At 36.8% G+C, this 22,174-nt stretch overlaps 3 protein-coding genes across 3 annotated transcripts; all 3 read left to right on the top strand.

Moving 5' to 3' along the window:
- The first annotated feature begins 10,935 nt into the window (after positions 1-10,935).
- On the top strand, positions 10,936-11,871 carry LOC139132135 (1-phosphatidylinositol phosphodiesterase-like). The gene has a single exon (XM_070698526.1). It carries the CDS (start codon positions 10,936-10,938, stop codon positions 11,869-11,871), a length of 936 nt encoding a protein of 311 aa, XP_070554627.1.
- A 3,788-nt stretch (positions 11,872-15,659) lies between these two features.
- Positions 15,660-16,595, top strand: LOC139132134 (1-phosphatidylinositol phosphodiesterase-like). The gene has a single exon (XM_070698525.1). It carries the CDS (start codon positions 15,660-15,662, stop codon positions 16,593-16,595), a length of 936 nt encoding a protein of 311 aa, XP_070554626.1.
- Positions 16,596-20,521: 3,926 nt separating this feature from the next.
- LOC139132133 (1-phosphatidylinositol phosphodiesterase-like) lies at positions 20,522-21,484 on the top strand. Its single transcript, XM_070698523.1, has one exon. It carries the CDS (start codon positions 20,522-20,524, stop codon positions 21,482-21,484), a length of 963 nt encoding a protein of 320 aa, XP_070554624.1.
- Positions 21,485-22,174: the final 690 nt, after the last annotated feature.

Raw genomic sequence — 22,174 nt, 5'->3', positions numbered from 1 at the left:
ATCGACCGATGTTTCCACTAAAGGGGAGGGTTTTTTATTTGATTTATCTCGAAGCAAATTGATAACATATAAAATGTAAGTGTCTTTGGGGGCTGTTTATTGTTTTTTCAACTACCAATTCAGTAAATTTCCAAGGTACAAATATTTAACGGCTGTAATGGCAGCTCGACCCTGATGTAATACTAAAAGTAATTTTTTCATAACTTATGTATTCCCAAATTATGAAATTGACATATGTCTAAGACTATCCACATCCATAGTAGTCAGCCTGTGAGTTTTTGTTAGTTACTCTTGTGTTCGAATTTCTCTTTAACGTGCCGATCTCTTTGGATTCTATGTCTTTCTGTTGTGATAAATACATGCGTGAGTGTGGTATGTGATAACTGCACCGTTGTCGTTAGTTTATTTTGACTACACACATGCAAATTAATTAGAGTATCTTCCTAGTTTCCGTTCGTTACGCACAAACTGATGTCTAGCGTCGTGCTACGATTTTTCACTGTAAAAGGAATCAGCTAAAAATAACGTCACTTGCGTCGCCATGTGACTAATTCAGGTGGAGCTACATCTGGAGGGAAATCTAGTTATTTAGACTCCAAAAGTGGCGACAACGTACTATTATAAATGATTGCAATATTAAAATTACCTAATATCTGCTGCTGTAACTGTGTTTAGTGGAGGTACAAGAATCTCTCTCCCCCCTCTCTCTCTCTCTCTCTCTCTCTCTCTCTCTCTCTCTCTCTCTCTCTCTCTCTCTCTCTCTCTCTCTCTCTCTCTCTCTCTCACAATATAGGTATATAATATGTATATATATATATATATATATATATATATATATATATATATATATATATATATATTATATATATATATATATACACTCAAGTTGCGATAAGAAATGCAAGAGCATGTCAGTCATGAAAGTTTATCCAAGCATATATGAATTACCGATTACAATATCACAAATGCCTACAGATTAGTGTTTAACTTAACTGTAAGGTACACGAAGATGGACCCGCAAATATTACACACTGGTAGTATCACTGGAAATGTAGTTGAAACTCTGAAAGTTGTGAAAAAGTGCTATAATATTGCATCAAGGGTTCCTATGGTACACAGAATAATGTGACCATGTAACTCGTAGATTTTTTGTGACTAAAACATGACAAGGGCATTGAATCTGCAAAATAATCAGCGAGGTTGAGCCATCTGTTGTTATCCACAGCCAACAGTGTAGTCCCTAGTGAGAGTGAAGGATCGATGTTGGGACATTTGTCCGATTTTTGTGTCGTATGTATGATTTTCCCCGAGGTGCTTCTGAATTTGTAATCACTCTCTTGGACAGTAGCGCTCACTTCACACGGAGATCGACATGTCTATGTCGCTACGTCACTACGTGAGTGATTTTACTTCCCTATCTAAAATATTTTCTATTGGCATGACTTCCTTCAAAATAACCGGAATTTGTTGTCACATTTATTTTGACAACAAATCTTCATGAAAATGTTTATTGCAGATTCATTTTCGACATTTGTAAAGCGTTCGCTTCAGGCACAGTTCAACTTTTATCCCGAGTGTCTGACAAATATTCCGGTTGTTTTTTTTTGTTTCCGTTGATGATCAGTCGGATGGCTAAGCTAAACACATGCAGCCTTTACATTAATGAACATTTTAACAAATTGTATCTGTTAACCAAAATAGAGATATTTACCATGTATGCTATAATTAATAAATGATTTCACTGTCCCCCAGCTTAAAAATAAAGAAGATACGATGTCATTTCAAGTACCCCCTTCCGATCAATGATATAACTTTGAAGTCCCCTCTAATATAAATCAGATATTAAGATATAGGGTAAGATAGGGAGAACCGATTTTTTCAAAGTTTATGCAAATTGCCTGTCACGTGATAGCTATATAAACAATGGTGACACCGCGGTAACCAAAATGTTTCCCTATATCTAGGCTTTCCGAAAATATATAAGCTACGGAGGTTCTGAGCTTATTAACAACTAGAGAATTGTTAAATTAAAGAGTGAATTTCTTGTCTTGGAACTTAAATAAAGACATGGTGATCATAAATTTCAAATCCGAACGACGGCCAAAAATTGGGCGCCACAAATGAATTAAAGATCCCTCACTCGTTCTGCCAGAGGTAAGATAAGGCACTGTTGAAACATATAGACAAACGATGTCCTTATACCAAGGTCATAAAATCGCTGCTCCACGCTCACTGAGTCTGATATATTACAGCAGTGAACCACTTTGATAATAGACAGGTTTGGCTACACGTTAACGTGAACGTGAACGCGTAGAATCCGCGTTTGCGTTGGTGTACGTCGCCCATTCGTGTGGTACGCGCAAGATATGATTCAGCTCGGATTGGGTCCCGTAGTTTGTTTCCGATCACAGGGATAAGTCAATGGTTATCTTGTATGCCGAGAATCGACGAAAACATTTCACACAAAAATAACGAAAATACATGAATATCTTTGAGGATGTCACTATCATATATCCAGCAAACAATTGACGTGCATGAACGATTCATGTTTTCCTACCTAAAGATTAGATTAAATTTACAAATTGAAAATATACGTGAAAACAGCTGTCCCCGTGTAAATACGCGACGCCGGCTCCGTGTATGTGGAGAACGTACGCACAAAGCGATGACATCATCGCAGAAATACCTGGTGCTAGGCGTTCATGTTCACGTAAAACGGATAGCCTAACCTGTCTAATTATCTTGTCGATGACTCCCACGCATATTGCATGTACTCATTGCATTACAGACAAAGCGAATTCTTCATTGATCATACGGACGACCATTTTTCTATATCAAAATAAGCCGGAAATTTGGGATTGGGAGTGCTAAGTATTTCAAATATGGAAGTAATTTTGAAGTTAAAACTTGGAAGCTTCTAAACTTAGCAACACAATTTAAAATGGGAAGTTCGCAACTTCCGGATACATCGACATTATTTTCAAGCGAGAAGTCGTGAAAAGTTGAGCAAATCTGGAATTGTGTCACAATAAAACACGATTTCATTTGCCAAAAATATCTTCCGGTGTATTACTAACCATTCACGTATGAACTTAAGTAAATCGTAATGTTTCCGGTAGTAATTTGCAAATATTAATTAAAAGTATTTTGTCATTACCCATTTTATTGTTCAATGTATTGAATACTAATGGCCAATCACCTTGCCCTAATCGACCAATGGGCTAGTTCAAATTTTGACGCGAATGAAACAATATTGTAATGTCTTATATAATGGTAAGGTTCATTGTTCCTTTCCCTATAAACTTTCCGTTCATTTGCCCGAAAGAATTCGCACGAAAAAGCTTCATATCAATAGATAGAAACCCTCATATCGCATGATGATGTAGGACATAAACGTTTGCCTATAATCATGCACTGTGAAAGGTACTCTAAGACAAAACTGGAACCACTTCGAAGTGACATCACAGCCACAATACGACCTATTAAAGAAAGGGGATTCCGGTTTAAAATCACCGTGGCTTGTTTGCTGCACTCTGTTAATTAACTTGAGCTATTTTTTGTTTTTAACAAAGATTTAACATTGTATCATATAAATTGCTGCAAAGTCGCAAAACCTTTTGTTTCAAAACATTTTGTTTCTGAAACAGCGTCCTCTGTGGTCAATTGGAGATAGCTTTTGTCTATTCAAAAAAAAATGATGAAGATTGGGACGTCGACTGTGCGATCTACGCACACGTCTTCTGAGATCCGACCATATTATTATGATAAACTGGGAGAAGAGAACATTCCTTAGTTTATGAATTTCCCTATTTTTAAAGTACAAGAATGTACGAATATTATTGCTCCAGCAATTGCTCCCCTTCTTCTCCTGGCCTTTTTTGCTAAATTTTGATCGTTGATCTGTTAGTATGGTTTACACAATTCTGTAAGTATACTGCGTTGCTGGTCAATTTCTTAAACCTTTGAACCCGGCTCGGACAGAAATGTCCGATGACGTCATAAAGTACCAGGGGGTCAGGGTGCAAAGGGTTAATATATACAAATTAGTTTAATATGTACCCAGTTCGATGACTTGACGAGGGCGCAGTTGTTTTAAAATTAATCGCTATAATGCCGTTAGAGGGCATTATGAATACTGCAATTCTCCGTAGAAAGCTTTAGTGATGATAGTTGATGCAAGGTCGTGAACTCTATAGCGAATGACCAGGTGAATACTCATTAACAGCCACACTTGTTAGGGATCAATACAATGAATGAATTTGTCTCCATAATTTGGACTGTCCGTTGCAAATAAAGATGGTTATTTCAACACTTTTCTGGCTGTGAGCAGTACACCTCGATTGGGTTAAACCATATCACATTAAATGAACTTCAGCAAAATTTGTCACTGGTTTATGTGGCATGATTGATGTCATCACATAAGCCTTGTGTTTGTGTATCAACGTAATGAAAGTCCAGCTTAGGAAGCATTCGAAATGTTGCGAAAGATTAAACCAGTTTATAGAAGAAATAAGAGACGGGAGAAAAATGGATTGGTCGAAAATCTTTATTGAGACATAAAAGAAGTGATATAACTGGTTAGTACGGTCTACCCTCATAAAAACCATATAAGACTTTCAGTTCTCCCGTATTTGAAAAGAAAGAGCTGTTGCAAAGAAATACTTGACATATCGTGCTCGTTTTGATTAATTAACAATGAGTTAAATGTGAGTATACTCGAGCGACAAATTTCATCACGCCATGCCAAAGACGCCCCATCATTATCAGATTTCGATCACCACAACTTAACAAAGATTCTGCAAGATCTAAATCCGCCACACTCATATCATAGAGAGTACAACTCGGCTACCAAAGTCAAACCAAGCATCCTCGCATACAGTCGGATCAGTCATGGTGTCACGTTTCTTCTACACTTCCTCAGAGACTGGCATTGCTTTACACGAGAGAGAGAGAGAGAGAGAGAGAGAGAGAGAGAGAGAGAGAGAGAGAGAGAGAGAGAAGGGAGAAGGGAGGGAGATATTTAAAATTATCATGATAAACGCTTGATGAAATGGACGATAACAGTAACATTTAAAAAATTCCAAATTTATTTTATTCAATGTGTCAACCAAGTTAAAGGAAATGGGTAATTTTTTCAGATTTATCTGGAAACAAATTGGCTACATAAAGTGTAAGTGTATATTTGATGCGTAATAGAATGCTTTAACTATTATGTGTCTACCAATTCTTAAATTTCCACGATTTGGATATTGAACAGCTGACGGCTATAAAACTTAACACATTTATTAATAACATACTGAGTTCATAATTATTATGTTGACAAACAAGAAGTTAGCCTCCGATCTTTTATGTTTATATGTGTTTGAGTTTTGTTTTAACGAGAATATATCTTTTGTTTGCATCTGTTTTTGTAGTAATAAAATGTGTCAGATGTGATACGTGTTGCGTGATAAAATAGCGCAGTTTCCGTCAGTTACCTTTGACTGCAAACACATTGAAATAACTAGAGTATCTTCCTAGTTTCGGCACGTTATCCAAAATTTACGTCTAGAGTCGTGCTACGATGTTTTTACTGCGAAAGGAATCAGGCAGAGCAAAATGACGTCACTTGCGCCGTCATGTGACTAATTCAGGCGGAACTACATGCATAATCGACCAGTATGCAGAAGCCTGAGCCGTGAGCCATATTTTGGCTCAATGACTATAAATGTAGCAACCCCCCACCCCCGCATTCACGGAGTAGAGAGGAAAATTCGACTCCCAAGCGGGCGACAGAATAATGTAATAAATGACTACAATATCAAAATTACTGCACACCTGCAGCTGTAACTGTGTTGTGTGAATTAAGATCTTCCCCCCCTCTCTCTCTCTCTCTCTCTCTCTCTCTCTCTCTCTCTCTCTCTCTCTCTCTCTCCACACATATGCATGTATATTCAAATGCAGGCACATGTGAGTCTTGGAAGGTGTTATTCAAGTATTTAATGTTATCGTAACTACACGTAGATGAATCTATGAATATTTCACACTGATAGTATCACAAGAAATCTAGCTGAAAGCATAAAAGAGTCGAACAAATCGACATTGGTGCAGCTATAATATTGCACCAAAGTTTTCCCATGGTACACGGAACAATACGATCACGAAACTCTTAAGTATTTTCCATAATTGAGCGAGGTACGTTGGTCGATACAACGTAAGTGGTGACCAAAGAGTTAGGTCAAAAATGTGGACTCGATGTTTCAGATCCCACACTTCCAAATGTTGCTTCTAAATTTAGAAGTAATTTATTACTTCCCATTTCAAAATATCCAATTCTTTATCATGACACCGAAGTGGCGCTCCGCATTGTATCAAATTTATCATTGTGTGTGGCTCACTTAAGGTTCCAAGACAAGGAATTGACCTCTTTAATCTAACAATTCTCTGGTGCTTAATAAGCTCAGAACCCCCTTACATTATACATTTTCTGAAAGCCTAGATATAGGGAACCACTGTGTCACCATTGTTTACATAGCTATCACCTGACAGATAATTTGCATAACCTTTCAAAAATCGGTTTTCCCTATGTTTTGTCTCAATACTTCAAAATATCTTACTTAAACTTGCTGGAATGCAAGCTGTTAGAAGGCTCTTAAAAAGTGTGTCTCAGATTTTTTATATCTTGCTTAGTTTTTATTTGAGCACAATTTTAAGGAAATCAACTAGGGTTAAATTCACCCCTCTGGAAGTTTTTCTTCTTTTGTTTAAGTAGATTTAAAAAATTCAAAGACACACTTTCGAAGATCCTTCGAATAATTTGCACTCATACAAATTTCAGCCACATATCTCAAAGCATTGAGACAAAACATAGGAGAAACAGATTTTTGAAACGTTATGCAAATTACCTGTCACGTGGTAGTTATGTAAACAATGGTGACACTATGGTAACCAAAATGTTACTCTGTATCTAGGCTTTCCGAAAATATTTAATTTACGGCAGGTCTGAGCTTATTAACCACTATAGAACTGGTAGCTTAAAAAGGACAATTTAGTGTCTTGGAACCTTAAGTAATATGATGGAAGGACATCGAACCTGTAGAATAATTAATCAGATCGAGTTATCTGTTGCCTTTCATAGCCGGCAACTTAGTCCCTAGTAAGTGTGAATGATCAATGTTGGTGCGTTGTTTGTCGGATAGGTGTGTCGTATGTGCGAGTGAATTTGCAATCACTCTTTTGGACCATAATGCCTTTATAACATGGAGATCATGTCTTTGTTGCTACCTCACTGCGCGGACGTGAATAATTCCCCTTCGCTTTCTGAAACCCTTTCCACGGGTAAAAGGATAAATTTACTTCTAGTATTTATATTCGACAGATTAAATTTTTACCGAGTGTCTACACTTCAGTTGTTTTCATGATTTCTTTAATTTTAAGTTACGTCGTTATCGTATTTTCGACGTTTTTCTTCAAATTTACTCTTTAAATTTTAATCTTCTGATATCACGTTACAATTTTTATATGCCTTGACTTTTCACATTAAAATCAGAATGGACTAGATGTCTAATTTCCAACTTTGCCTGAACATCAAAATCTGCTCGGACTGCCTTAATTCTTTGAGTAAATCGAATATGATACTTTGTGTACAACAAGAATTTATATTTTGTTAAGTTTTTTTTTATTTCACGTGCTAAGCTTGATCCGGCATGACCGGTCAGCTGCCTAGCTTGACATAATACAGGTTTACATTCACAAACGTTTCAAACAGTACAATCGTATATGTTGACGAAAATGAAGGTATTTATCGAATACACAGAGCATGGAAAGACTAGTTACAGGCTAGACAAGACATTGCGACTTACTAATTGAAACTAGGAGACAACAGCCATTACATGTGAATAGCTCATGTTGGCTGTGCTGTTTATATACTGTTGTACGACAACATAACGGTTTTTCGCCTTTGGACTGTCACTACAAAGCTCACAAATATCAATGATTGCTTGAAATCATATGAGAAAATCGTTTCAAATGACTCGGGTTCAAGGGGAACTCTATGTCCAGTCAGTACCCAATGGCGAGTCAAGATACGTGCACACTGTTCCACTGTAAGTTACACCGTCACATCGCCGTTTCAGGACCTAAAATCTGGCAACTATATCAACACCTGCTGGAGAATACTGCACATCATTACATGTATACTGCAGGCATAAATTCCAAAATATTCTGCACCATTAACAAGAGCGTCACTGTAATGTCGGTCGTTATTTTCGTGCTACTCTTAACCGTTTCACTATCCCCGTTTGACCAAAACTATTATGTTATTGGTGAGTGCGGATCTGTTTACAGGCAATTGGGGATGAATACGCTATACACAAAACTTTCCCTTAATACAACAAGATGCAAAAGCAGTTTCATGTCATTAAGGTCAATATTTATGGTGATCATCTATTTGGTAAGTTGAAATAAAACCTAAGCGACAGATAACATATTACCACACTTAACATTATGACTGTCTGACGCGTGTCATAATATATATGTTTCCCCCAGACGTTCAGACGTTATATATGTACATTGCATGTCAGATCATCGTAAATCGAATCTTTGTTATCCTTGGTATCAAGATTGCAGTTCTAATATCTCAACGAAGTGTTTCATGTAGGCCTTAATAGCCCCAGTAGCTGCAAATTTTATGCATTATTTTCATGATTTTAGTTTCAAACATAAGTTGTTTTGTGTAAATGCGCTAACTGAAAATTAATTTGTTTGGCTACAGACAAAAGCTACTAGAAGTCTTACTAAACTAATGTTTAGGAAAGCGATTTTGGTATCATCTAAAGAGGACGGAAATGTGGAATCGGGTAACGCTAATTATTTCAAAATTTAGAAGCAGATCTCAAGTGAAAAATCCGAAATGTCTAAGTTTAACAACAAAATTTGAAGTTGGAAGTTCGACACATCCGCATATATAGACATTAGTTTCAAGTGGGAAGTCATGAAAGTTGCTGTAAATCTGGAACTGTTTGGTAAAAAAAGTTGATTGAAATTGCCGAAAAAATACTCATTGTATTCTACAAACCGTTTGCGTACAATGTGAAATAAATCTTAATTTTTAGGTCGTGTTTTGAAAATATTAGTGACACCTGTCTATTTTATCATTACCCACATTCTTGAGTTTTATCTACCTCCAATATATCGAATATTAATTTTCAGTAACCTTGAACTTATTGAAAAATTGATAGTATTGTAATTTCTTCCGCACGGTAAGGTTTCATTACATAACTTCTTTTCCTACAAGCTTTCCGTTCATTTTTCCCGAAACAAGAAGCCTCGATAAGGCTTCCTATCACCATATAAAAATACTCGCATCGCATGATGATGCAGAATAATATGTTTCCCGTATTTATGCATTATCGGAACCAAATGTAACGGATTTCACAGCTTCAATTATATGACTTTCGAATTATTTTGCAAAATTGTATTTATTGAAGACAGAAATAAACACAAAGACACACAAAAAAGAATAGAAGGAGAACAGGAAGTATATGTACAAGGTATACAAATCACAGTTAGGTTACAAGGTAATACAGAATATCATTTCTAATTTTAATGTATTCGAATTTTTCCCCGTACATTGTTAATTTTATTACCGTGGCCGTTCTTTTGCTTTACTTTTCTGTGTAGTTTTTTCAGTTCAGAGAGAAAATTAAGTAAAAGGAAGTCCTCATTATTTCTTTTCCGTGTATAGATCAACCATTTTGCATAACGAATACAGTACTTTAGTATTCGGGTCATTTTTTCAGCTGCTATGCCCAATAGAATATCTCTCGAAGAAAAGTCAACTGTTACACAAGTAGAAGATGAAAGCCTATACCTCAAGGAAAACGAGAGCGTCTTTGTGAGATTACACTCATAAATGTAATAAATGATTTTGCCTTCTCAAAAGCAAACATCACACTTCTCATATCTATTTTACTCCATCTGTAAAGAAAAGAATTACCGGAAGAAATCCTGTGCAAAATTTTATACTGAAATGCTTGAATTTTTGTTACTTTAACACTGCAAAAAGGAAGGGTAAGCTTATAAATGTCCCAGTCATATTCAAAACTACCAGGAAAATATCACACCATTTCTGCCTACTATTAATAGCAATTTTGGGACTTGCACACATTTCATTTATGCAATGTTTTTTTCGGTTTCCTCGCTTGTGAGTTGGAAAAAATTAGTTTCAATTATTTTCTGAGTAATTTCTGACTTTAGGAGAAGGAATGAATACAATAATATGGCTTCTTTATATATATATATATATATATATATATATATATATATATATATATATATATATATATATATATTTAGAGAAAAAAATCCTTGTCATCAATGAAAGCGCCAGAATCGTCCATAATATCTGAAATTATCGTCATATCCTTATCACTCTTTAAAGAACAGTGGTTTTTTAAGTGGTTTCTTTTTATCTGGAATTACAATAAAACGGTCGAACCAGATCGATTCATTGTATATATCAGTTCTTGTCTTGTACAATTATACGACATTTTGTAGAGTGGAAATTCCAATTTCAGGCATTGTTGCTGCTATGCTGCCCTCTTTGTTTTCGTGATAAGTAAAAAATTCTAGAAAACCAAAGCCTTATACAGTGCAAAACCATTTTTTCAATTAAATCCTGTCGGTCAGAAGCTTCTGTACAACCGTTGATGTTTTCACAATATATGAACTAAACACGTAAGTCATGGGATAAAAGTCTATGGTTCCTAAGTCTGCTGTCGAAATCCGCTTAGTAACGCGAAAACATGACTGAAATTTTGGTTTCATTTCCCTGTTTACACACAACTATGCAGGTGGGCGTCAGCTCTCCTATATATTTGTCAGACTTTAGTTGACATCACACAATATATTGCCGTTGTCAGAACAATCATGCGTACCAGAGACTCTTACGGAAAGATGGTCACCAAGTATATCGTATTTATACACCTCATTTTAGGTCGCAACATAGGTAACGCTGAAAGGGCGCAATCAAGACCCGACTACAACACTGGAGAGGAAGCTGGGATCAGTTATCCAGATTGGATGTCAAACGTTGATGACGACATGTCTCTGGCGAACCTGTCCATTCCTGGTACACACCATACAATGACTTTCAGAGGACATGGCGGACCTCTAGCTCAATGCCAATCGTGGAGCCTTGACACCCAATTGGAGGCCGGAATTCGTTTCCTTGACATACGTTGCAGGCATTTTTACGACGTACTAACCATTCATCAGGGTGTGTATTACCAACACGCTACTTTCATCGATGTTCTCCGCGAAGTGACATCCTTCCTTCGGCATCATCCGCATGAAGCTGTGCTCATGCGTGTTAAGAAAGAACACACAGAGTATGGCGACAGAAGTATGGAAGAGTTATTCAGAGAGGCAATAGGCATGTTCGATCCCAAGTTCTTCTGGACAATCAATTCAATGCCGAATCTTGGAGAAGCACGCGGAAAAATTGTTTTCCTTGACGATTTTGCTGACGGACGGGTCGGAGTAAAGTACAGCGATGCTGAAATAGCTGACGACTGGGAAGTCCCTGCACTACTGCCGAAAGAACTCGATGCAAAATGGGAATCGGTGAGAAATAATTTGAATAAGGCGAGTGAGGACCGGAGTAATCGAATGTTTCTGACGTATACCAGTGGTAGCAGCAACAGGGTCTTCGCATACGCAGTTGCCGATCAAATCAACCCAAAGCTGTTTGAATTCATAATCGGCAACCCAGATAGGCAGAAGTGGGGGACTGTAGTGATGGATTTTCCGGGAGGGCCACTTGTCGAAAAGATCATTCTGAGTAACAACTTCCTTACTCAGGACAATACAACCCTGGATCAAATAATATAAATCGACCGATGTTTCAACTAAAGGGGTTTTTTGTCAGATTTATCTCGAAGCAAATTGATTATATATAAAAATGTAAGTGTTTGGAGGCGCTGTTTATTGTTTTTATAACTACCAATTCAGTGAATTTCCAAGCTGTGAATATTTAACGGCTGTCAGGCAGCTCAACCCTGATGTAATACTATAACTAATTTTTGTCATAACATATATATTCCATAATATGAAATTGACATATGTCTAAGACTATCCACTCCAATAGTAGTCAGCCTGTAAGTTTTCGTTAGTTTTTCTTTTGTTTGAATTTCACTTTAACATGCCGATCTCTTTGGTTACTATTTTTGTTTGTTGTGATAAATATTTCAGAACAGATACATGTGTGAGTGTGGTATGTGATAATTGCACCATTTTCGTTAGTTTCTTTTGACTGCACACATGCAAATTAATCAGAGTGTCTTCCTAGTTTCGCTACGTTACGCACAAACTGACGTCTAGCGTCGTAGTACGATTTTTTTACTGTGAAAGGAATAAGGCCTGGCGAAATGACGTCACTCGCGCCGCCATGTGACTAAGTCAGGTGGAACTACATCATGTATAATCGACCAGTATGCAGAAGCCTGAGCAGTGTGCCATATTTTGATTTAATGAATACAAATGAAGTAACGCCCTCGACATTCATGGTGAATTACTAGAGGGAAATCTAGTTATTTATCCTCCAAAAGTGGCGACAACGTACTATGATTGCAATATTAGAATTACCTAATATCGGCTGCTGTAACAGTGTGGAGTGGAGATACAAAAACTCTCTCTCTCTCTCTCTCTCTCTCTCTCTCTCTCTCTCTCTCTCTCTCTCTCTCTCTCTCTCTCTCTCTCTCTCTCTCTCACACACACACACACACACACACACACACACTATATATATAATATAATATATATATATATATATATATATATATATACATATATATATATATATATATATATATATATATATATATATATATATATATATATATATATATATATATATATATATATACTCTCAAGTTGCGATAAGAAATGCAAGTGCATGTTAGTCATTCCAGTCAACGATATAATTTTGAAGTCCTCAGATATATAAATCAGATATTTAGTCCATTGAGTCTAAGGCAGGGATGGGATGAACATTTTGACTCTTGCAAAACTATTGTCGCCTCTTTCTTGTAAAAAGCAAAACTGATTTGAAGCGGAGAGACTACTACTCACCTGTTCAATAAATGTATACACGATGCATGTGTACAAAACGTACATAAAGCATATCATTTAAATGTTGGCTTCTCTGAATTAATATATTGGTGGCAAAGAGAGCTCGAGAAGAAAGGCAACCAGCTGTCTGGTTTAGTGATGATCGCAAGGGAGTGAGTAACTTTTGAGCAATTTTGTTAATGAATTCTTACACCTTTAAAATAGGGAAAGGTGGCTTTGTTTGCATTTGATGACAAGCATGGCTATATAGAGGTACAGACCATGATAGCAACTGAATGATATGGTTTCCAATAGAATAGAGTTGGAATATTGGAATAGGAAATACAGAAGAGTCACATACAACCGCGATAAATTCAGTTCATAGACACTAGAAACTAGCCTTTCTATTTCTAGGCCTTACTTTTCCTCCGACTGTAGTGTATATAGACGACTGCAGAACATAGACGGGCTAGCTACATATCAGACGAGACATTAAGACTAAGTACGTTATAGTATGTCAAACAGCCATTACGTATAGCAAACAAAATGTAATTGATAGCCTGTCAAAAATTAACATATGTGAATGTCATGTAAATATTGAACTCATATTAGGTTTTGTTGTACGACAATATATAACGTTTTTTCGCCTTTGGCCAGTTGTGAAGATAACAAATATCACCTACCTCTTGAAAGCGTGGATTTCTTGTCTTGGAACCTTAATAAAGACACGGTTATCTAACTTTCAAATCCGAAAGACGGCCAAAAAGTGGGCGCCATAAATGAATTAAAGATCCCCAACTCGTTCTGCCTGGGGTAAATTAAGAAACTGTTGAAACATATAGACAAACGATGTCCTAATACCAACGTCATAAAATTGTTGCTCCACACTCAATGAGTCTGAAATATTCCAGCAGTGAACCAGTTTGATAAAAGACAGGTTTGGCTACCCTTTTTACGTGAACGTGAACGCGTAGAATCCACGTTGGTGTTGGCATACGTCGCCCATTCGTGTGGCAGGCTCAAGAAATGATTCGGCTCGCCTTGGGTCCCCGTAGTTTGTTTCCGATCATAGGGATAACTCAATGGTTATCTGGTATGCCGAGAATAGACGAAGAAATTTCACATAAAAATAACGAAAATAAATGATAAATGAAAATAAATATTTTTGAGGATGTCACTATCATATATCAACTAACAACGTGCATAAATGATAGTTTATATCATGTTTTGCTACCTAAAGAGAATAAATTTACAATTTTAAAAAATACGTGAAAACAACTTTCTCCATGTAAATACGCGACTCCGGCTCCGTGTACGTGGAGAACGTACGCATAAGGCTATGACATCATCGCAGAAATTCGTGATGTTAGGCGTTCACGTTCTCATATAACGAGTAGCCAAACCTGTCTAATTATCTTGTCGATGACTCCAACGCATATTGCATGTATTCATCGGGTTACAGACAAAGCGAATTCTTCATTGATCATCCGGACGACCATTTTTGTGTAATCAAAATAAGCAGGAAATTTGGGATTGGGAATGCTAATTATTTCAAATATAGAAGTAATTTTAAAGTTGAAACTCGGAAGCTTCTGAACTTAACAACACAATTTAAAATGGGAAGTTCGCAACTTCCGAATATATTGACATTATTTTCAAGCGGGAAGCGGTGAAACATGAGAAAATCTGGAATTGTGTTATAATAAAACACGATCTCATTTGCCAAAAATAACTTCCGGTGTATTACTAAGCATTCGCATATGAGCTTACGTAAATCGTAATACTTCATGTCGTAATTTTGAAAATATTTATTAAAAAGAATTTTGTCTTTATCCGTTTTATTGTTCAATACATCGAATCACCTGACCTTAATCGAGCAATGGAATAGTTCAAATGTTGACGCGAATGAAACAATATTGTAATGTCTTATGTAATGGTAAGGTTCATTGTTCCTTTCCCTACAAACTTTCTGGTCATTTACCAGATAGAAGTTGCACGAAAAAGCTTCATATCAATAGATACAAACCCTCACATCGCATGATGATGTAGGAATTAAACGTTTGCCTATAATCATGCACAATGCATGGTGCTCTAAGACAAAACTGGAACCACTTCGAACTGATATCACAGCCACAATACGACCTATTATAATTAAAGAAAGGGGATTCCGGTTTATAGTCACCGTGGCTTGTTTGCTGCCCTCTGTTTATTTCCTTGATCTATTCATAAAGAATCTCTAAAGAATGGAAGTCTCGATACAGTGCACCACCCTTTTTTAGAAAAACTCCTGGAGGTCAGAAGTTTCTGTACAGCTATTATTAGTTTGAATCGTATATTATCTACTTCAACTAACTCGCGGGATACCAATATAAAAGTCGACGGTTCGTGTCGATATAGATCCGCTTAGTGAAGCGAAAATATGACAGAAATTTGAATTTTATATTTCTTTTTGCAACAACCATGCAGGTGGGCGTCAGCTTTCATATATATTCGTCAGATTTTGCTTGAAGTTACTCAATCTATTGACGCTGTCAGAAAAAAGCATGCGGATTAGAGATTCCTGCGGAAAGATGGTTGCCAAATGCACTTTATCGATACACTTTCTTATATGCTGCAGCATCAGCAACGCTGATGGTGCGCCATTAAGACCTGACTACAACACTGGAAAGGATGCCGGGGTCATTTATCCAGATTGGATGTCAAACTTGAATGACGACATGTCTCTGGCGAACCTTTCCATTCCTGGTACTCATCATACAATGACTTTCAGAGGACATGGCGGACCTCTAGCTCAATGCCAATCGTGGAACCTTGACACCCAATTGGACGCCGGAATACGTTTCCTTGACATACGTTGCAGGCATTTTTACGACGTATTGACCATTCATAACGGCGTATATTACCAACACGCTATCTTTATCGGTGTTCTCCGAACAGTGACATCCTTCCTCCGGCGTCATCCGCAAGAAGCTGTGCTCATGCGTGTTAAGAAGGAACACACAGAGTATGGCGACAGAAGTATGGAAGAGTTATTCAGAGAGGCAATTGGCATGTTCGATTCAAAGTTCTTCTGGACAACCAACTCAATGCCGAATCTTGGACAAGCACGCGGTAAGATTGTTTTCCTTGACGATTTTGCCGACGGACGGGTCGGAGTAAAGTACAGCGATGCTGAAATAGCTGACGACTGGGAAGTCTCTGCGCTACTGCCAAAAGAACTCGATGCAAAATGGGAATCAGTGAGAAATAATTTGAATAAGGCGAGTGAGAACCGGAGTAATCGAATGTTTCTGACGTATACCAGTGGTAGCAGCAAAAGGGTCTTCGCATACACAGTCGCTAATCGAATCAACTCAAAACTGTTTGAATTTATCAACAGCAACCCTGGTAAGATGAAGTTAGGGACTGTAGTGATGGATTTCCCCGGAGGAATACTTGTCGAAAAGATCATTCTGAGTAATAACTTCTTAGCTCATGGTAATAAAACCTTTCATCAAATCATATAAATGGACAGCAGATCGTTTGAGATTTTGTAAATATACTCAGCGTCGACAGATTCTTGTGCTGTTTTCGCCTTTTAACATTGCCATCCGTGACTTGCACAAACATTCAGAGTGTTGTCTATCTCCAAACCACTTCAACACGTTATAACGGGAAACTAATTAATGAGATCTCATCAAAAATAAAACACACGGCCATCATACTACGTATTACTAGGCTTCGCGCGTACAGGTACAGTGATCTTTGTTTCGCAAGGTATACAAAAGGGATTGTCGAAACTTTAATGAATAGATCATAACACGATTGGAACTCATTTGGGGTAATTGGATCTTCATAATTTTAAAATTTCGCAAAAAAAAATGGTATGCACTTTATAGCTGAATGTCTCAATATTACAAAATACTCATTAAAACAAGTGTGCTAAGTAAAAAGAAAAGCAGATGAGCTAACATTTGCACATTTTAAATATATTACTTCACCATCAAATAATCCCTATTAGTTCCAATCGTTTTCATATAAAAACTCAAAATTGAATCATTACAAATATACATAAAGAACTGTCTCTGACTTGTTTAAGGGTAAGAGCTGATATTAAAGTTAGTGATCTTAATTCTTTTTAATTTTTTGTACATTTGTCCATCAAAGTCTTTACAATAATTTGCATATTGGATAACAATTTAGTGATTGAACTTTTAATGGTAATAAACTTTGATTGTCGAGGTTTGTGTATTCTACATAATAAAGTTTTCCTAGTTGATCTCGATGTTTAATATTTTTAACTGACAAATTAAAGAGAACAGCAGGCTGACCGCCAGCACTTGCCTGCCCTTATCCAGAGGTTACTTTTTATTGAGTATTGTAATATCACTCCATTAGCGTGAAAAAATTGAGACTTTTGAATTGTTCAACTTGAGCCTCGTGTCTAACTATTAGATATACTCGATACACGGACAGTTTTCAAGCCCAGTGAACGTGTCTAGTAATGAAAAACAAAGTAAAGAGTATTTACCGAACATGAGGTAAAGCATAGACTGAGTTTTATTTTGTTTCAATCTTCTACCTAGACGATTTGTAACAAATTTTAACTGACTTTTATCGCCCTGTGATCACATCATAGTAACTGGCATTGCATTAGGGGAGAGAGAGAGAGAGAGAGAGAGAGAGAGAGAGAGAGAGAGAGAGAGAGAGAGAGAGAGAGAGAGAGAGAGAGAAATGTTCCTTCAAATATAATCCTATGCGTCATCAAACGATTATTGGCCAATCTAGCTTGCAAAAACATCAGTCAGAACAGTTTTGTTATTTTCCAATGGTTTCGCTTCGAGCATTTTAAGTGCTGCCGCCACTAAGCTCTACTTTTCGCTATACTTTGAAAGGAACAGACAAGGAGATCTGAAATGACATACAGAACTTGAAGCAATCATAAAAGTCTGCTATTGATAATAATCCTTTACATGCCAGATAGTATCACTTCCCCATCTGCAAATTCAGTAAAAAGCGGTATTGAGCCCAAAACATATTATTTTACACACTTTGCTTGGTATGTTATAGCAGCTTTAATCTATAAAAATCATATTAAATTTTACAGTATCTCTGTCTTCAGGGACCTTCAAGTGTTCAAGTATAAAATGCACCGTATGAGACATGTTTTGCTTTACTTGTTGTAACCAACTTGACCCGATGGTGAAATATGAACTTCACAGGAAATACTTTTCGATACAAAATTGTGGCAATATTTTGGAAGAGTCATGTTTAAGATTCTTCTAAATTTCACGACTTTAAATTTGCTTGTTTGGACATCCAACAGGCCATCCAACAGGCCGCAACCATTGCATGCCGCGGCGTCACGCTTGATATATTCCACTCAAGGCAAGCATCGGCTAGAGAAAAGACGTGATATACCCATCCAACAAGTAATAGCTTTAGCAGAACAATAACTTGTATAGCCTTTCAAATTAAAAACAAACTAAGACGAACGTTGAGATAATTTGTTTCGAGAACTTCTCACACAAGACACTTATAAGACTTAGTTCGACTCGTTATTTTCGTTGAAAATACAAATGCCTGCAGATTAATAATGTTACTTTTCACTGTAGGTACACGTAGATGAATCCATGAATGTTGCACACTGATAATATCATTACAAGAAATGTAATTGAAACTCAAAAAGGCGTGTAAAATATCTACAGTTGCAGAGCTCTATATTATTGCACCAAAGTTTTCCGTTGTACTCAGAACAATGTGAGCATGAAACACGTATAAAACTGAAGTATTCTGAAAATGCGTTGCCTCAACAACGGAAGTGGTAACAAAGAGTCAGGTAAAAATATGTACTCGAATTTTCAGATCCCTCACTTCCAAATTTTGCTTCTAAACTTAGAAGTATTTGACTACTCCCCAACTCAAAATTCCAATTCCTTCTCATGACATAAAAAAGCGGATCCACATTGTGTCAAATTTATCATTATGTATTTGTTGTGACTCAATTAAGGTAGAATGAGTTCGAGGACAGACATTCGGACTTTCTAACTTTTACAATTTGTTATCTGATCTACTTCTTGTAGGGGTTCATTTTTAATCTCTTGGTGTAAGAAACTTTTCACCGTCTTAGTTTTTCAAAAATCTCAACTGTTATTATTCTCCATAGAGTAAATAAAGGGACTGTGGTCATTTTGAATTTCAAATATCGGTAATTTTTTCGTAATTAGTTTCCCTAGTATCAAAATTTGCACGATGACCCCGACTTTTATTCTTGACTTGGAAAGATTCCTTGAGAAAAGTCCACACTCGTTTTGCCCGCGGTAAATTAAGGCACTGTTGAAAATGTATACAAACAAAGTCCAAATACCAAGGTCATAAAATTTCTACTCCACACTCACTGAGGTCTTATATATTCCAGCAGTGAATCATAATATGTTTCATAATATGTTCTTGATGTTTCCCATATCACGTTAATTTATTGGATTACAAACAAAAATGACTTGAAGTCGAAATTGATCATCCAGACGGCCATTTTGGTATTATCTCAAACAAGTAAATTTTACAATTGCGAAATGTTAATTATTTCAAAATTAAAAAGCAGTTTAAAAGGTTATAACTACGAAGCTAAGAAATTTGACATGTGATTTCATATGAGAATTTCAAAACAAGAATATATATAATTTTTTCAAGAAGTTGTAAAAATTGAGTGAGTCTCTAAGTGTACTATAAATAAACCATGATTTAAATTGCTAAAAATATTTCCGATGTATTACAAACCGTTCGCGTACGATTGTAAGTAAATCCCAATGCTTTAGGGAATTTTTTGCAACCATTCTTGTGCATTTTATCATTACCATCATTCTCGAGTTTGTCTTGGTCCAAAATATCGAATATTAAGTGAGTTTCTTTGCACTTAGAAGTAACCTCAAGAAAGCTTGTTATAGACATAAAAAGCGCTCGCATTACATGATTAAGGAATAATAAATTTTTCCTGTATTTAGTTACTCTAAGACGAAATTGGAACCAATCCGAATTAATTTTACTGCCACAAAACGACTTTTTCGTGGAGTAGAGATTCCAGCTTACAGGTGCTGTTGTTTGTTGGCTGTTCTCTGTTTATTTTTCGTGATTTATTAATAAAGAAATCTCTAGAGAATCAAATGAACCACCATATTTTTCCACACAAATGACGCTATCAGTCAAGAGCTTCAGTAGCACCATTCTAATGTTTGCGCAGTATATTAACGACATCACGAAAGTCGTGAAATACGAATGTCAAGGTCATGAGTTCCTGGATCCGTTGTCGATAATCCGCTAAGTAACGAAAACACATGACTGCTTTGGGTTTCAGTTCTCTATTTACACACAACTATGCAGATGAGCCTCACATCTCCTATAAATTTGTCAGACTTTGCTTGACATTACCCAATAAATTGCGGTCGTCAGAACAAGCATGCAAACCAGAAACTCCTACGAAATGATGGTTGCCAAATACATTGTATTGATATACCTCGTTATAGGTCGAAACATTGGCATCGCCGATGGTGCACCATTAAGACCCGACTACAACACTGGAAAGGATGCTGAGGTCAGTTATCCAGACTGGATGTCAAACTTGCATGACGACATGTCTCTGGCGGACCTTTCCATTCCTGGTACTCACCATACAATGACTTTCGATGGACATGGCGGACCTCTAGCCCAATGCCAATCGTGGACACTGAACACTCAATTGGCGGCCGGAATACGTTTCCTTGACATACGTTGCAGGCATTTTTACGACGTACTGACCATTCATAACGGCGTGTATTATCAACACGTTACCATTATGGGTGTTCTCCACACAGTGACAACCTTCCTCGAAGATCATCTACATGAAGTTGTACTCATGCGTGTCAAAAAAGAACACACAGAGTATGGCAATAGAAGTATGGAAGATTTATTCAGAGAGGCAATTGGTCAATTCCATTCCAAGTTCTTCTGGACAACCAATTCAATGCCGAATCTTGGAGAAGCACGTGGTAAGATCGTTATCCTCGACGATTTTGCTGACGGACGGGTCGGAGTAAAGTACAGCGATGCTGAAATAGCTGACAACTGGGAAGTCCCTGCGCTACTGCCAATAGAACTCGATGCAAAATGGAAATCAGTAAGAAATAATGTGAATAAGGCGAGTGAGGACCGGAGTAATCGAATGTTTCTGACGTATACCAGTGGTAGCAGCAACAGGGTCTTCGCATACGCAGTGGCCGATCGAATCAACTCAAAACTGTTTGAATTTATCAACAGCAACCCTGGTAAGAAAAAGTTAGGGACTGTAGTGATGGATTTTCCCGGAGGAATACTTGTCGAAAAGATCATTCTGAGTAATAACTTCTTAACTCACGATAATAAAACCCTTGATCAAATCATGTAAATTGATAGCAGATCGTTTGAGTTTTTTGTGAATGTACTGAACGTCGACATCTTCTTGTGCAGTTTTTGCATTTTATATCGCCATCCGTGGCCGACACAAACATTCAGAGTGATGCCTAGCTCTTAACGACTTCAACACTTTAACACAGGAAACTACTTACTGAGATCTCAAAACACACGGCATCACACTACGTAAACTGATCGTATGCAGGTACCTGTAAAATCGACAGTGATCCTTATTTGAGGTATACGCAGGGGATTGTAGAAACTCTTATGGACGGATAATATAGAAACTGCAAAATTTAATCATTATAGATGAAATGTAATTATTGAGGGTTTATTTTAATGTGTCCCTGACTTGAACAAGTGTAAGATCAAATATCAAGTTAATGATGTTAATTCTTTTTAAATTTGAATTTGTTCTTCGCCAAAGACCTTCCAATAATTTGCGTATTGGATAATAATTTAATGATTGACCTTTAATTGGACATAAACCTTGATTGTCGAGGTTTGTGTATACTACATAGTAACGTTGTACAAGTTGATCTTGACGTTTAATATTTTTAACTGACAAATTAAAGAGAACAGCAGGCTGACTGCAAGCACTTGCCTGTCCCTATACAGAGGTTACTTTTTATTGATTATTGTAATATCACTCCATAAGCGTGAAAACATTTGATACCTTTGACTT

This window comes from Ptychodera flava, chromosome 4 (genome assembly GCF_041260155.1).
Source record: "Ptychodera flava strain L36383 chromosome 4, AS_Pfla_20210202, whole genome shotgun sequence".
Lineage (NCBI taxonomy): Eukaryota > Metazoa > Hemichordata > Enteropneusta > Ptychoderidae > Ptychodera > Ptychodera flava.
The sequence above is the reverse complement of the archived record's forward strand: the minus strand, read 5'-3'. Positions and strand labels throughout refer to the sequence as shown.